We start from the raw sequence: 18,213 nt of genomic DNA on the forward strand, positions 1-18,213 counted from the left end.
GTTAATATTTGTAGTATAGGGTTGGGTGTCTAAGTGCTTCATTGGGCCTTTGGTTTGAATTCTTCTGTCCTGCTTTATATGTTGTAAAATCAATGATCCTTCAGATTCTGCAAAGATGTGCTTGCTCTATCTTAACCAGAAAAACCTAACTGGCGGTTTAAAAACCTGGCCATAGCTGCAGACCGGTCGTGACAAATGAAGATTTCTGCTTTGCATCCCTTCGTATGTTTGGTTATTAATTAAATCCAATGTTACATGCTAACAGGCCCTTTTACTTAATGGTAAAAATGTCACCTGAGAAACGATAAAGCCTTTGACAGCCGTTGCCACTGTGGATGAGAGCGGCCATCCTCTGGCTCAGCCAATCAATAGCCATTTGGAAAATTGCAGGGCGTGCGTTTTGTTGATTGCATTCCGACAGATTCGGGCATTCCTGAAGAAATGTCTGCATGTTGGCGGTACTTTGTGAGAGAGTATTTGTGAAGGCGATAAAAAGTCGGGGCTGCCTTGAAAGACAATATAAATGCAAACGACTATGTGCCCCAACCCCATCCGTACCACTGGAATTGCCTGTGTCACAGAAGTACTGAGATGCCACGAGAGACGGCTGAAACTGTCATCGCCAAAGACTGAGTGTGGAATCTCTCCCTACTAGCTGATTTGTAGCTCACCAATGATGGGAGAACCGTCGGCGCATGTGCAGTAGAGAGGACAACCGAATCAAGGCATCACAGCTCTGGGTGGCATTCCAAATGTCCAAGTAATTGCTCCTTCACAGGACACATCTTCCATCTGGCCCCTCTGCAACTTTTCCTGTTCGACTCTGATGCGAAATGCCCGGTTACCCCCCACCACGGAACATCATTATGATTTATTTCCCTCCCACCCCGGTATCTGTGATTTCCAGAGTGTGCTGGGAAGGGTCCAGCTTATGAAATATGTTTCTCCGCCTGGCGCAAACTCTTCCATCACCCAAACTCACCCATTCCCTCTCTCTCAGCTGTCAGCCAGGCTCCCCAAGCAGGGAGCAAAATAGGGACAGGTGGAAGCGGTCTTTGCTGGGTGTTTTAATGAGGGTCCCGCTGGAACGGCAAGAGGAAAGACCCCGCGACCTGATGGGAGTAAAACGGCAGCCGTGCGGAAACGCGAGTCCAAGGCTGGACACATGCAATGTCTCTGCAATCTTTACTTTGGCAGAATATTTTGGTGGATCCGTGCAAGCCAATTAGGAAGCAGGAAGCCTGAACAAACTACTGCTTCGGTTTAAAAGAAACACAAGGCTCATTACCGCTCCACTTCTGTGCTTCAGACCTCTACAAAACCTGCTGAGAAGTGGATGACAATGAAAGGCAACATCCATCCCATGAGTATTGCCAAAAATGCTTTCTGTCTACCTCTTCCGTCTTTTCTTCACCCCTTAACATGCTTTATTTTGTACACTCATCCCACATATATATTAACAAGTCGATCTAAACGCGCGTGGGCATTCAATCAATCTCCAAAACAGCGAGCACCCTTACATGTTACGTTTACCCAGTTCAAGAGAGCCTGATTTTTTCACGTAGACTCCCAATGGACGCTTCTCTTGTTTTAATGCTCCTCCTTTGGTCTCACTTCACGATCAGACTGCTGTCTATAAATGAGAGGCAGTGAAAAGCACATCATCAGCAAGTTAGTAGATCAAAGAGTCTCAAGCCATTTTTCACTTTCACATTGTGGCAGAGAGGAATCTGTCAGGAGTGACTAATATCTTCACTCAGGTCTGTGCGAGTGTGTGTGTAAAGTGAAGCTGTAGAGAACGCAAGAATCCCATGATAAAATTTGTTTAAGCTTTGTTTCAGCAGCCTACTTACTAACACCATTACGCTTTCAAGACAAAATAAAGCTACACTTAATGGTAGGAATTGCTCTTTAAAGCCACGTGTCACGCTCAAGGTTAATATGGTAACTGAGCAGGTCTATGACCTAACTTTCTTGTTACAGTGTCATCTACAGTATATTGAAGTTCAAGCTTATCATTGCATATTATCTTCATCTACAACCACAAAGAAAATATTACTACGCTGTGACACAAACCTAAAAACAATCCTTTCAAGCGAAGAATATTTCATCAGTCCGTCGATATTGCTCTGGTATTCTAATGGTTTGAATTGGGCGACTATATACATTGTTAACCTGTGGAAAATGTTAAACTTTTCAGCCGGTCACATGACAGAGCCCAGGGTCCAAATATGGCAAACATATTGCTGCCGTCCTAATATAAATATAAACCTTGTATCTCCAAATGTTATGCTTTTAATTTCTTTTCAAAAATTATAAATAATTAGTCACCCTTTTTGTTCGTGACAGGGTTTTGCAAATATCTTACCAATAAAAAGTAGTAAAAAATGCTTGTCAACTTTGACAACACAGTGTGTAAAAATTTTAAAAGTACTGTGTTTTTTCCATACAGTACAAGGTTTCAGAAGGACGGAAACAATGTTTTGAAATTGTGAAAATACTTTAAGTTGCATGTAATTCTAAAACAAAGAGAAAGCAACAGACTGAATATTGTCTACGGCTATGACTGTGGTTGCGCATCGGGCGGTACGATGAAGGCCCAGCACGAGAAGAAATGAACGCAGAGGGAAGCTGATGACCTTCTGATGCCGAGGACATAATGACCTTTTTAATGAGTTTGCCACCACTGAGAAAATGGAGCACGGCTCCCAATCTCACCGCTTTCAAGAAAGCAATTCTCGCAAAATTCACCCCAAATAAACGGTGAATTGCAAAAGCGTAGCGCCAGTCACAAACATCTGTCAGGAGATTTAATTGGGTTCATTAGACAACACAGCTAGAGTTTCCAATTACAGGCCTAGATAATTAATTGCACTTGAAATTAAATATATTTCCTCATCAGCTTTTAATTAAACGTGACCCCTTGTTGTTGATTGAATCCCAGATTCTCAGGGTGATCTAAGGTTTCCAGCGTGTTTACCTGAGGTGCACGGGGAGATGAGCTTGATTTTGGAAGATGGTTGGGGTGTCTGTAATTACATGAAGTGATTAAGATCCATCAGCTTTGCGGCCTTTGCTGGGCTGATAACAAGGTCAGAGCTGAAGTAGCCCAACAGCTACCACAACACTTCAAGCCGAGGGTTCATCCGCTAGAACTAAGTGTAGACACAGTAGGACTGTTGTAAAAGAATCACTTCTGGTTTCATCTTTATTTTTAAATATCCTAAATAGATCATTAAATCTTATAGATATTGTTTTAACAAATTGATGCGGATATACAGTAAATATTCTGTTGGTTGTATTTTGTTGAAACGTTTATGAAGTGTTAAAAAACTTAAACCGGAAGTTCTAATGGACCAGAGTTGAACCAGCATTGCATACGTTTTACGAAGGGGTCTTTATGATTTCAATCTTATCCAAATGGCACAACATTTCATGTTGCAGACCCTTGTGAGATGACATGAAACAATTTACATTCTTAGTAAATAGACATACAAATCCATTTCAAGCAAACCAATAGAAAATTGTATAGTTGTATGGGACAATGCTGTTATTTTTAAATCACTTTTAAAGGCATAGACTAACACTTATTTGAACCATCTGACACGGCCTCATCTCCCCACATTGGATTTTCTTGGGATTCATGGGATTACAGGAAATGCATAACAGAATTACCAGCAGACACCTAGTCACACAGCATGCATCAAAGCAGGTCTCAGGTATGCTCAGTTACTGCCTAATCAAAATGGACCAGTACCAAATAAATTGCTATTTCAGAACATCATGGATAGTTAACCATTCAGGGTCGCATTTGGATATTTAACTACAGAAATGTTAACAACACGGGCCACTCTTGCATTTTTCATAGGACACGGTTCAGATTGATACAAATGTAAATGGTGAACTTACCAATAAAGTAGGCCAACAGGAACACCAGGGTGACGGAGATGAGAATGGCACTGAGGGCAGCACATTTCCAGTTGCAGTGCTTGTAGGGTTTCTTCAGGCTAAAGGCGGGTCGTGAGAAGGTGTTCCGTGGCAGGGGGCGGGGCGGTGGCGAATACACCGTGCTGGATGTCAAAGGGTAGCCGGGCGACGTAGTGCAGTATAAGGGCGAAGTCCCGCCAGGCTTGAACAGAAAATGTCTGGAGAGACGCAGAGAACATTTTTGCTTACGTTCACATAACATCGGGCGTTAGACTACGGGGCAGTGTGTGTGTTTTAATCGTGTTAAACAGTGTCTGTTGACTGTGAAGGCTTATGTCCTCTACACAGACCGGTACTGCTGTCGCTAAGCACTTCTCTGTGTCGTTACCATAGCCACCTTTGAGCGCCGCCTGCCAGCAGGACACACTGTGCCCCTGAGGGATGTGTTATATCGAAATTTTGAATCAATATCAAATTTAATTTACAGCACGAGTAACCACGCTGTATTCTTGTTAATACAAGCCCTTGTGGTGACTTCTAATTCACCTTATGGGTGCGTGTCAAAAAGCTCCCGGATATTGCAGGATGTACGTTATAAGGACAGCTTAGTTGTACAACCAGGCCGGTTCTCTTGAAATGAGAATCTAGACAGAAGGCATCGATTTTAAAACTGCTGTCAAGGTAGCATGCGCTACAGACCAAATGAGAGGGGCGCTCAGAAATGAACCACAGTAGCTAAATGAAGAAAACTTTTAGACATAGCGTACACTTAAATGCAGAAGTTTGTCGCCATTTCATGTTTGAAGATAATCTTCAACAAAAAACAACATGACCGTGAATAATTTTTTTGCATGAGAAACATTTGAAGAAGCTACGGATTTTGACACGGAGACTTTGTATAAAAGCCTCCCAATTGTTTGTAGACAATTGTCAATTTGCACATGTGCAAGTTTGACAATCATACACCATAAAAAAATATCAAAAATTTTGCACAATGGTGATTTGCTGTAAATTGTTTTGATGAGTTGACGAAATAACTTGACCTTAAAAGTAAAAAATGTAAAACAGCAATTCGAAATGACTAAAGCCATTTTAACTGTACTTAAAAATGTAAGGTTGCAAACATTTAAGGGAAACTATCTTGCAGTTGAAATAAGATGAATTAGATGAAAAAAAGGAAAAAAAACTGTGATTCATCCAACGCATGGCATGACGAGCTTCTGACTTATGTGGGCTTGCCTTATGAACAAGTACTAAGCTGAAACGCTACATTCACTGTTAGTTCTATTTAAAATAGCTGTGCAAAACTATCTATCACCCTTAAAAACATGCAACCAGTAAGCTTTGGATAACATATGGTTATGTACACAGACTTTGGTAACACTATGTGTTGAAATGAAAATCACGATGCAGCATGGCAAAGCAGATTCCGCTAGATTCCGGCAGCCTCGGTGAGATCATGCAACATACCCATCAGTGAAAGCGCCGTCACGGCGAGCTGTGGCCAGCGTGTCCATCTCTATAAAGTTGTCCTGTAATGTCTCTAGGAATGTCTGCTTTGCTATGTTTCTACACACAGGTGGAGAGATGGACAAATGGAAAGTGAGACATGCAAGTGGAACACAAAAATGCCACCGGCGAGCTTACGCAAACGGAGCGGACTGACTGACGAGGACAAACAGACACCCTTATGGAACTAAAGTGCTGTGTGAGGGATTTGCGGCCCCGTGAAACCCTCCCGCCCGACACGTCCCGTCCCAGGAGATTTCTGTGCTCTTGTACCGCACATGTACCTTGTGTTGTACGACCCATGCCTTTCTCTGCAGGCGTCCTGTTCTTCTCTGATAAACATTAGAGTATTCTGGCTCCTTTATGATTGTGGTTAGAAGAAAACAAGGCATTACTTTTCCATTTACTCTGTGTTCGGGGGCTGACACAACACTTTTCAGAAGAATCACACATTACACCGACAGAATTCCCATGAGGTTATGTTAAATACGGCTGTAAAGGAAAAGTTCACTTGAGAGTGAAAATTGTCTCATCATTTACTCATCCTCATGTCGTGCCAAACCTGCATGACTTTCGTTATGCTGTGAAATACAACAAGAAAAATTTTATAAATTTACGGGCTGTTATACTTTCAATTGTATAGAACACCAAAATGCAGGTCTTCTCTCAACTCGTGGATGGGTCAAATTTGGAAAAAACCCATCCATCCAACTGTTGGGTTAAACTACCAAGAAAATGTCCACATTTGACACGAACACAGGTCAAAGTGACAGTCCCCCCCAGAAAAAACAAAAATGCAGCAGGGAATTACTCATCCTTAAGTTGTTCCAAAACTGTATAAATGTCTTTGTTCTGTTGAACTCAAAGAAAGATATTTGGATGAATGTCAGCAACTGACATTTCTGGGGCACCATTGACTACCATAGTAGTAGTTTCTTTGTTCTGTTAAACACAAAATTATATATTTTCACGGACTTAGGCAAACAAACAGTTCTGGGGCACCACTGACCAACATTTTCTGACTACCCCAGAAATCTCAGTTGCAAACATTCTTCTAAATATCTTTATTTTTTTCAATAGAATAAAGAATATATACAGGTTTGGAACTACGTGAGGTTCCATGTTTGGGTGGAGTACCCCTTTAAAACAACCCAGAATGTTTAAGAGTGTAATGAACGTAAAATGACCTCAAAACTATCATAAAAGTGATCTGATTCATGAGTTGTCACTTAGTGACTCAACATTGCAGTCCCAGTGGTTAACATCATAAAGATTATTGAATAATACATAAATGAAAGTCGTTTCTCACAAAAACGATACTGTAGGATTTCAAAAGACTTGTTTTTTACTAAATGCTCAAAAGTGTACAAAGTGTACATCGTAACTCCCTTAAATCTTCTTTTACAAAACAGAAAGAAGAAAGTTGTGCAGGTTTGTAACAACATGAGGGCTAAAAATACAGACAGAATTTTCACTTATGGGTGAACAAATCCCCAAAAGATTGTGATTTTTGCAGTTTTAAATAATATATGATTTCACAAAGCAGACGGTTATTAACATTCAGAGAGAAACTCTCTAGACAAACAGTATGCATTCAGTTAAGCGTGTCTGCAGCGGCTCGGCAGCCCCCAGAGACGACTGTTCCATAAGGTAAGACCAAGCTAATGCCAAGGAGAAATGAAGCGTCAACATGCTCACGGAAGGCTCAACACCTTCAATTCAACAAGAGAAAATGCTGTTTCAGAACACCTGCTCATTGTCCCTGCCTGTCTCACGTACATTTGTTTGTTTGTTTGCTTGGGCATCGAGAGTCAAAATTAAAGTTCGACTTAAGATGAGTTGGGTTTAAATGGCAGTTTAAAAAAAGTATAAAAGAATACGTTTGAACGGCCAATGAGAGAGTAGCATTTCCTGGCTCTCATCCAATGAGAGGTTTCGGTAAGCCTACACATCCAGGGACTCATCCAATCCATTCCAGGCTGCCGTGCAAAAGCTGGAAGAGGGAACCATTATAAGGCCATTAGCTAAAGCCCAAATGACAGACCATCTTTCACTGCCATTGTGGATATTGCTAATGGTTCCAATTTCATCAGAGGCATTCAGATAATTGATCACTCTTTTTTTTAGATCGGAGGGAGGTGTGTGCGGGAGTGTGTGTCTGATGTCACTGATTTATTCGGTTTCCGTCACTCTCCTCGTGCCGCTGATCGGCTGGCGTGGCCATCTGTTTCTCTCTCCTGTGGGAATACCTGGTCCAGATTAAAGTTTGGGAAAATCCATGGCGTTTAATCAGTCATTATGTTGCTAACTGTCCCTCCGCAAATTCAAATTAACATTCATTTTCCTGTTGAGTGGACCGTTCACACCGCACCGGTCACAAACACATCAAGAAGACAGTGAGTACACAGCTTTCGTGTGAATTCCCTAGCGCTAACGCTTATTATTAGCACCGTGATATAAAAGACACTTCCAGACGTGTTGGAGCTGTGATGTAGTGGTTAGATTATAGGCTCAAAAACAGTATGACGGGGTGCTTATATGCGTAATGGAGGTTCGAGTCTGAGTTGCAACATTTTTTGATCACTACCAAAATGGTGTCACTTAATATTTGGTTAAATTGGAAATAAAATGTGTTGTTTTGGGGTGAAGTAAGAGTTTGAGAGTTTCTTCACAGCAAAGAAAATATGTTTTAAGAACGTTTTGATAACATTTTTATTAAGTTATAAAAACATCATTTGTGAATTTTTGAATGTTCCGCTAACAATATAAAAAGAAAACGTTTTTATAATGTTTGTTTAACGTTTTCATAACGTTTAGCAATGACAGAATGTTTATAAAACGTTCTTTTGTCAGATCTTAGCCAAATTTCCGAAACCGTTCTTTATTAGCTCCGACCTAATTAAACCTTTATTAACTCCGACCTAGTAAGACAAAAGCACCCCGCCTACTCTCATAAAAAATTATATAAAACCTCAAGATTTATTACAAGCCCCTTAAGATATATGTACACTATGTAGCCGTACCTCACATGTCTCGTAATCTCATAGGCGTCAAGTCAGAAGAACATTAAAACTTTTACAGCATCTAAAATAAACATGAGACATTTGAGTGGTGGGCCGGTTGAGCTGTGCGATAAATTGAGGTATTCCGTACATCGTCATGTATCACTCCTCCAGTGCTGGTATGACTGCACTGATCTCTCTCTGCCATGCATGAGGAGCAGTCTGGGCAATGTAAACAGACATCTGAAAGGTTCTTGACTGATCTCCTCCACACAAGTAGCTCAGTTAGAGGCAAACAGAGCAAGGGCTGATGGGAGATAAATAAGGAGCTGAGCCCTCCCCTTCTGCATTCAGAGAAACTGTATTAAATGGACTGGCACTACGCTAGGCGAAATAAAACAATGCTTTTCTCTTGTTGTATATTCATGTTCTGAATGCTTGTTGACCCAATGCAGGGATTTATAAAAAACCAATGTGATTTCTCAAATAAGCTACAATGCTGTATGTAAAAACATCTGGTGTCACGTAGAGCTTTAGAAGGCGAAAGACACTTTATCAAGGATTTAAAAAGCATTTGATCTTTTAAGCAGATTATGTAATGCATAAACGCTTCATGCAGCCAACATATGCATGCCATACGATGCATTAAATACCTGACGTAGCGTCGCTTAATGCTAAATGAACCATTACACCAGGTGAAGATCAGAGTCCCAAACGTACCTGGTCTCTAGAGGGACGTTGCTGTTTAGAAGCCAGTTGTCCTGGGCACTGCCTGGATCCTGGGCACTGGTACCATCATTGGGAGCCGAGATATCAGTGGGCGCAGGACTCGGGTTACTGCGCTGGGTGTAGTTGCTGTGACTTAGGGAGCCAACGGAGGCGGTGTGGTGCTGGCTGGGCGAGTGAGAGTGCGAGAGGGGCAGCGGCGGCGTCCTCAGTCGGGAATGATTCGGGAAGGAGCCTTCTGGATCGAGAGAGAGAAAAGGAGAGTCAATAAAAGAAAAAGGCGATTTGTTTAATTAACATTCTGGATTAAGAAAAGTTTTGCTGTTTTCATTATTGTATGGTGTACCGATGAAATATTTAATAGTGTATATGCTTGATACTGCGCAAGGTAACAGTTCTCTAACTCTCCTCTGGGGGTGCACTAACATAATATCTGTCAGAGCATTAGGTTTTACTCATAAATTGTTATGTTATAGCTAACGGTAGCCTACATTTTATTTCATGACTACACTTCATAATCAAATATCAACAAAAGCAAATATAAATACATTTTTAACTGACTAAAGCTTAGCTTAACAGTTACATTTACATTGACAAGTCAAAAGAATCAAAAACCTCAAGTAATAATACTACAGTCGGTATTAATAGCCTTTGCGTTTTTAAATGCTTAAAATAATAAAAACAATTAATAAAAAACTATTATAATACATATTTTAAATAAATATATATAAATAGTATATGCGTATATATATATATATACATACTTTGTATCAAAACATACCTAAAGAACAACTGTTTTATCTGCAAAACACATCTTAGGCACTGAAATTAATTCATATGTTTATTAACGTATGTATAAATGAATTATTTTAATATTTTAAATGACTTGTAAGAATATATTACCTATATAGTTATATTAAGATAAAAAGAAGGTGCACTCCACTAAGCTACCCGTTGTCATATCCAAACATCATGAATCAGACAACCAGCATCAGCAAAACACACAGTTGACAATCTGTCATCATCAAAGACGACTGAATTACCAGCAGCAACCTGTTTGAAATTCACGCCATGACCGAGTGCAGTTTGTTAGGTTGGGCTCAGGTTGAGCTATGTTTTAAGCTTCCGAAGAGGCTTCTGTCTCCTAATGTCACTTTGCATCGTGGTGGAAGGGCGGCTATCAGACACGAGATCCCGAGCATCAGATTGTGGCAATCCAGACGTAGATAAAGAGCCTTGTGTCCTTGTGTGCGCCGCAGCCATTCATTTCCATATCAGCTAACCCATTCATCAATCAATATACTAACGCCTCATTGCGCTAAGAACCCTTACTTAACAAGAACAAAGCCGTTTCGTTTTACACCTGTCGCCGATTTCAATGGTCTCTTAGCTTAGGAGAGTTAGGTTTCGCTAGTGTGTCGCTAAAGTGGCTAGGGCACTAAGGATGTTTATTTACACTTGAACAACACAACCCTCAGTTCCTATGCGTATTGTTTATACAGAGAGTGGCAGCATTCAAAATTACTTAAATTGATACTGAACATATGTGACCCTGTCTAGGAAGACATTTTTTGTCATTTATTCGTGATTTTCCACATAAAATGATCCTACATAATGTAAAGAATGTTCTGTGAAGTTAAAATATCTTTAATATTTAGTGAGTAAGACTCAAAGACAGAAATTCATGTTAAGGAAGCCAATCTTCCTTTTTTGGGGGTGGGGGGGCATAATAATAAAATCATTAATTTTAGTATTTGTATTATAAGAAAATTGCAAATGTGCTATCTTAAAATCATTTAAAGCAAAAAACAGACATTGTTGACTTTGGATGATCTCATAGCCTATCGCCACAAAAACCAATGTGGATAGCTCACAGCACGTTATATGAAATCTGACAGTGTCTTTTGATACTGATTTCTATTTAAAGATGACAAATTGTTACAAAAGCATTATACTCATATATTTTAAGTATATTTAAAAGGACAGATCACCCAAAATGAACAATTCCGTCATCAAAAATGCAATGCAAGAAAAATGATTTTGTGCTCATACAATGAAAGTCAATATAGGTTATGTTGTTTAAGTACCAATGTTCTTCTAAACATCTTTTATGTTTTTCAGTCATACAGGTTTTACATTAGGGTAATTTTTGGATGAACTATGCCTTTAAGGGGATGAATTTGGAGAGACTAAACACACATTGCACCAGTCTCGCATCTCTCACGGTAGGAGCTCCGCGAGCACAATGGAGTTTAGAAAATACATATGAACATACCTCTCGTCCCGCCTTGAAAAATCTTGTGGATACTTTTGAGTTCAGTTGAGTTTATCTGGTCCAGACTGTCCTTTAACCCCTGTTTATTTTCTATAGCACAAATGTAACAGCAAAGACAACAATGGATGGTATTGAGCGAAATGCAGTAAACAACCGTGAGTCACTATCTACTCCTAAGAACTGCAGAAGTTGTACGCTTTAAAGGTCTTACTGTAGTTTCACACACCGAGCGACACAGTATGTTCTCTGTTGGAGGCATGTCACCAGGGTAAAGGAACGCTAGTTCTCATATCTCTCATATGACTAAATGAGTGCGTTTGCACCATGTGGTGAGTGCACATTCCTACTGAAGATCATTATGGGATGTTGTACTGACAGGGACCCCGCTACTTTTTTTATTCCCTTTCATTTCGGGCACAGGGCCTGATCGTTTGTCAGAGACTATGACAGATGGGCCTGTACCGAGCTGCATTCCCACAATCCTACGCTACCAATTACTCAGAGCTCTGTTGCCTCTGTGAGCCAAGCTGATGATGGCCCTGATGAAACCGGATCAAAACAGACGAAAAGCTTGAAGAGAGCTAAACCATTTCCATGGCACCGTGAGGGGATGTATCACTGTGCGGGCGTGCGACTACGATGGAAGTGGTGAGGTTCAGGGAAGGTTAATGTCGATGAGACTTGGTGAATTGGATTACTTGACTGTCCAAATATACTGCATAACATTTGAAGTAAAAAAACACTTCTACAGCCATCACAGACCTTCGACAGAGGCAACTTCTAGCGAGTTTATATGCAAGTTTTGATACCCATGGGTGGAGAATTTGGATCTCTTTGGAAAATACAATTCTTCTAAGTTTGATACAGAAACACATTTGACTTGTAAAATATATTTCCCCTGGCAAAATATATTTTCAAGTATAGACCCTCAGGTTCCAACAAACAAACAAAAAAGCATTATGCATGTTACTAGTGCTACAAACAGAAATAGACTAAAAACAAGGTTAGGCAATGCATCAACCAATTTCAAACACTTCACTAAACACGTCAAAACAAGTGTACTGTTATTAGAAAGAGTTTGTCCTAACCCGAGGTTTGTAATCCCTAAACAGCAGACAACAAGAATGCTGATGCAGCATTCAAAGGAATGGAGCTTCATTTCCATTGAAAAGCACCAAAGGTAAAGCTCATTGGAATCCTTGAGACAATGAACATTTTAGACAAGAAGCAATGATTCAGCAAGAACAATTCGGCAGAGTCCAGAAGGACTTGAAAGAGGGGAAGGACCTTCATCGATCTAGTTTGCACAACCCAAGACAGCCGCAAACAAGTTAGTTTTGCCGTTTTAGGAACAGATGACTCTTCTGTTTCAAATTATCTCCAGGAGACGAGGAAAAAATCACTCATTCTTTAAACTCAACTGTTGCTTAGGTGGCCGCAAGTATTCTCTTGAGATTTCAAATATAATTGCCACCTAATTACTCCAAATGAAATTCACTAGGAAATAAAATTGCTTCATGATTACAAGACAGCAAATGAATAAAATGGCAATTAAAAAGGCCGACAAGCGTCTCTCTGTGGAAATTCCCTGGCGCGGTTATGTAGTTTAACAACAATGCTCCAAGAACAGGCTAATACTCCCTAAAAAAAAAACTTTACTAAAAGGTGCTAAAAAGCTTATTTGACCTGCCAATGTGTTTTCGATGAGTTTGACTCCATTTAGCAACTGATCAAAGGCTAGAAATATTTCAGAAGCTTTTCTCTCAAGCTCAATATTTGCCGGCGTCAGAAACCTATTAACGTTGTCTGAAGTCAATCTCCAAGGAAAATTGGGTTATTCCAGTCAGCAGTGTTAGTTAACCGGCAAGTGACACAAAAACATCAAACCCTGCAGCAGAATTGATTTGTACGTATGAATAATTGATAAGGAACGAGGTCATCCAAATGTGTCTTTAAAGTGTCATAATCGGAGCTCCTGAAGAACAACAACAAAGTTTAAAATTACCTTATTTGGGTGTATCTCTAAAAACCAATAAGAGCATGTCTGGGTCATATATCATCCAAAATAGTAAGAAATCATATTCGGTTTCTTTATGTATACACAGGATACCGTAGTGGTCAAAACTAAGCGACAAAGGTTTTCAGTTTTTAACAATGTATTAAAGATTTTGTTTAATACAACAATATTGAAAAAAATAAATAAATACTTAACCAAAATTAGGCCACTACCTTTTTTAACATTGCGGTCTTGAAAATGATTGTCAATTTATTTAAATAATAATTAAATCTTAGTGGCACAACCAAAAAGGCTTTTTTCAACAATTTCTTGAGATTTTTGTGTGAAATAGGATCAGGATGTTTTTGTGACTATCACCCATTTAAAGTGCAGATTTTCCAATCGCCTCACAACTTGAAGGTTATAGGCTGATAAAAGTCTATTTGGGTTTGTAGTTACGAAATAACAGTCTTGAAATAACAGTTGTCACACCTGAAAGTGAGAACTCGCACTAGACACCCGATCAAACATGCAGGTGTGAGACTAGCTTCAGAATTAATCAAAACCCCTCCGCCAGCCATTAGAATCATTATACGTCATCCAAGTGTCCCTAAAAATAGCTGCAAAGACCTTCGATCGCCGGTCCGGTTTGTTTGCTGGGTTTGTTTTCCGACTGTAAATGTTTGGAAAGGGTTGTGCACTTGTGTCTTCCAATCAGCCCAAACGTCCGACAGTTACCCTGGGCGTTAATGGAAGGTTGTGCGTTTACGGTTTTCACACTTCTTCCTCCATTCAATCATTGGCTGAGGTGTTGTTCCTAACCATTAGAAAAGACAGCAAGGAAGATACATGTGGGAATACAAGCTGTCTTCGCTGGTCTCGTTTGAAAGCTACCAGATATAGCCAACAGCGTTCAGAATCTCTCAAGCTCTCAAACTCATCAAGTGTGAGTAACCCAAGGCTTAGCTGACACCTCCACAGTTACTGTATATCAGAGAAACCAAATCTGAAAAATACATATCTCGGTGTTTGAAAGCCAGTTGAAATGGCAACGGCCAATTTATGTTAGAAAAACATATCACGTTGGATAAAAATCAAGGTTGATGTTTTTCATGAAATATGTGCCGTTTTTGTGTTCCCTAGGGTCGTGAAGACATATTTGATGTTGAAACGTGCAGATGGCTCTGTCTGGCACTTTGTTATCTCCATGGTAACCTCGGGAATGGATAATCTAAATAAAGCGGCGATTCATGGGCATGCAGTGTACATTTACCAAAGGTGACAACGCATTAGCAAAACAGCTGGACGGATGCAATTAAAAAAATGGACTGCGGTTACCATCCTGGCGTCTGCCGGAACTATAAATAACTCAAATTTCCTCATAAAGAAACATTGCAGGTGAAAGTCGCAAGACCAACAGTGACTATATCTCTGGTGGATTTATGTTCTTATAAACTTCATTTGCTTCCCTCGCGTACACAACAGAGGGGTGATTAAATAAGCTCTGATGAAACCCAACTGATCCACATGCAGAGCAGTGGGCTGACCCGGAGCTTAATTTCCATCCGTTCATTCCTGTCTGGTCAACTGCAAAGGCGTGTTGTGCAAGCCCCTACTGAGGGAATCCATACTCTATTAGTGGCCCACTGGGGCCTGCACCCCATGCTGCTCGCTGTTAAAAAGATGCTAAGACAAGAGACGCTCTGTGCCGAAAAACAGTGGCTCAGCAGGGAGCCCGTGGCCCTTTAGCCGTCACTCCAGGAACGGGACCCTTAGAGAAAGCCAGGGGCCACGGAGCAACACATGCTCTAAAGAAAGACCTTAAGCTTCAGCGAGACCGCCCCATCATGCTAACCAGACCAAGCGGCCGTAGAGATCTTTCACTTTCTCTATTCAAAGTCTTGCAGCTTTCTTAATCTCAGTCTTTTTAAATACAAAGCATCTGGTTTGTGAAGTACGGCTGTGGTTTTGCAGCTGAGGAGGATGAATTGAAAAATAAAATATAGCCGAGAGGCCTTCGGTCTATAAAATGCAACAGATGCATTTTTCTTTGATAATGCAGAATCGCTCTGGGAGAAGTGAAATTGCCTCAAACTGATAACTCTGTCTCCAGGTGATAGCTATAAGGGGAGATGAATTTTAGAAGCCGAGATTTCCCTGTGGTGAAATTTGTGTGCGAAACTCCGGCTCCAAGGCCAAACTTTGCTTTAAGTTGCATTTAACACCAGGGGCTCCGTGTTACCGACACTTACCACTTGTGAGTCTTTGCTACTGGTCTCTCGTAGCTATGCAGATGTCCGGATTAGCGTTTCCATATCCTCACGTAAAATTCCTGCTCAATTGCGTGAAAACCGTACCAAATTCCTCTGAAAACAGACTCCGTGTCGGAAAATACAGCCTGAAACCCTGAGCTAAGCCTTTTTTAGCTCTTTTCTCAGCACTGGATCGCATTTCTGGAACTACAAAACCCGTGTTTCTAAAGACGCACATACAAATTCATATCAACGCCAGCAACATGAATCCATCCCTTTATACTCCCCACGTTTTACGTGAGGTTCTGGAATCTTTTTTAAGCAGCCAATGCCCCGTTTCTTATTGTAATTTGTCAAATCTGTAATACTCAGGAGTCAGGCTGTGAAATAAGAGCCGTGTCACAACACAGTCAAAAACGTTTTCAAGTGCTAGCTTAAAATGAAGAAAGAGGGGACACAGGGTTTAACACATTGTTATTTAGGCATTCAGGAGAATGACGTAAAACATATCAAAATATTACAGACTGGAGGCCTGGCACGTATCTTTCGAGACATCTGCTTGTTTACACGAGGCGTACGTTAAAACGCAGCCCAAAAAATGGTCAGACACTGTGAAATATTTTGTGCTAACTGCGCTAATGAATTGACAGTGTGCTTTTGGATGGTAATTTATGCCACTCAATGTGAATGTGAGAACATCTCTTCGTTAAAGACAAAAAAAGATTCATTTTTCAACAGTCTGTCATTACCGCACTGCTCGTATTAAATCTCATATAAAACACGCTAGTATGCTAATGTTAGGTAAATGAAAGCAGTTAGCTGTTTGTTCTCAGGTAAATAGAGGCCTGCTCCAAACTATAACCGTAGGAAAAATGGCTAAAATGGGCTCATTAGGTTGTTCAAGTGAATCAACAGCAACTTCTTTCTATTCTAATTGTAATTGGGTCCTTGTTTTGTTTAAAGGCTCAACAAATACAGTAGCCAAACAATAAAATGACCATGATGGTGCTCTCCAGAACAGGGCAATTTCCATAATTTACCACTTGTTTATTTACAATCCCTCACAATGGCTGCGTTCACACAGTCAGCGCCTGAGATTGACACCTGTGACTCCCTAATGGTCATGTCCGTGCAACAGGACTGAATCAATAATGTGATTATGGACAGGTAAGTCAATTTTCTTTGAGAAAGCCTGTAACATTGAACAATCCAAAATATTAATATGCTGCTTTTGTCATTATAGATTTTTTGTCAAAACCGTCTGGTTCTGTCCGATTGTTTATTTTTATTTTCCTCTGATCAAACCAAACCCCTCCAAAACAGGAGTTCCCTCAGACTCTCTGAATGCACAATATCAGTATCTCCGCAACTTCTAATACTTGAAAAATGTTGACAGCTCTAACAATAAAAAGTGAAATTATAAAACAGCTCAAAGCATGCCATATATGTCAGTGAAACAAAAGAAACGGTCAACAAGCTGTGTTGTGCAAGATGAGTCATCAAAACGATTTGTCCGTTTTGTCTGCATATTTTCAGCCTATGTACTTGCTGAAGGTTTTTTTTGTGTCAGCTGTAGTACACTAACATGACTTTCAAGCTAACAGTCAGCCATAGACCTAAAACAAAATGTTTCATTTCACAAGGTCTTTAACGCAAACATGACTGGCAATGCAGAAGCCACCTGGGCTCCAAGTAAAAATTTGATTTGTGACAATAAAGAAATGAAAACGCGATCAAACCTTGCATCGACCTCGGCATTGCCTCGGGCAGGAACCCCACAATTTTATTACCAAGGGCCGCAAAGCTTAACTCCAGCATATAAACTTCCTTTTCTATGGCACTGTAGCATGCTACTTTGTCTCAGTCAAATAGAGCCTTATGGTGCCATGCATAGCTCGAAGGCAAGGGACCGATTCCTTTGGTGAGTGTGCTACCCCTCACTGGCAGCCTAGGGTAACCCATATACCAATGCAAATCACAGCCATTTGTCGAAAAAGATAAAGCCCATTTAAGCAACGGGGTGCCACGGCCAAGGTGACCAAGACGCAAGCTAGCTGCCGCACGGATAAAGGAAAGTTTTTATCCACAGGAGAGTGATTCATTGCTTTACGGAAGCAGTGTGGAGGCAGGCAAGCAGAATACTCTGGAGTTTGATGTAATTCCAGCCTTGGGTGGTTAACTTGTAAAGGCTGATAAATTATTTACAGCATTTTTTTGTTCTGCTCTGTGAAGGAGCCTTGAGGGAGAAAGCCAGGAGCTGCCGGCGATGACATGCTTCGAATCGACTGCGCAGTATCGCCATGCTCTCTGCTATCTTCTGATTATGAAACCGACGTGAAGCTTTTTATGTGGACAGCATGTTAGCAAATTGGTTTTTGATCTGATTTCTAATTTTGTAGTCTTTTGCAGTATAAACATCAAGGACAGCAGTGTAAGACAGATTTAGGCTAATGGCTTTGCCAGATTTGCCTCCTATGGGATTTGGATAATGAATCTGGTAAACACAAATGTCCGTACTGTGAAGTG

The 18,213-nt window shown here is 40.5% G+C and overlaps 1 protein-coding gene across 2 annotated transcripts in view; it reads right to left on the reverse strand.

The window, feature by feature from the left end:
• tenm4 (teneurin transmembrane protein 4) overlaps positions 1-18,213 on the reverse strand; it is a gene marked incomplete at its 5' end in the record, with an annotated part of 141,332 nt that overhangs the window by 89,653 nt on the left and 33,466 nt on the right. For both annotated transcript variants that reach the window (XM_079481034.1, XM_079481033.1), the window contains 3 exons: positions 3,910-4,145; positions 5,398-5,496; positions 9,159-9,402. In XM_079481034.1, the coding sequence (XP_079337160.1) occupies positions 3,910-4,145; positions 5,398-5,496; positions 9,159-9,402 (579 nt within the window). The remainder of the gene's footprint in view (positions 1-3,909; positions 4,146-5,397; positions 5,497-9,158; positions 9,403-18,213) is intronic.

The sequence above is a fragment of the Barbatula barbatula genome (assembly GCF_947034865.1).
Source record: "Barbatula barbatula genome assembly, chromosome: 19".
Lineage (NCBI taxonomy): Eukaryota > Metazoa > Chordata > Actinopteri > Cypriniformes > Nemacheilidae > Barbatula > Barbatula barbatula.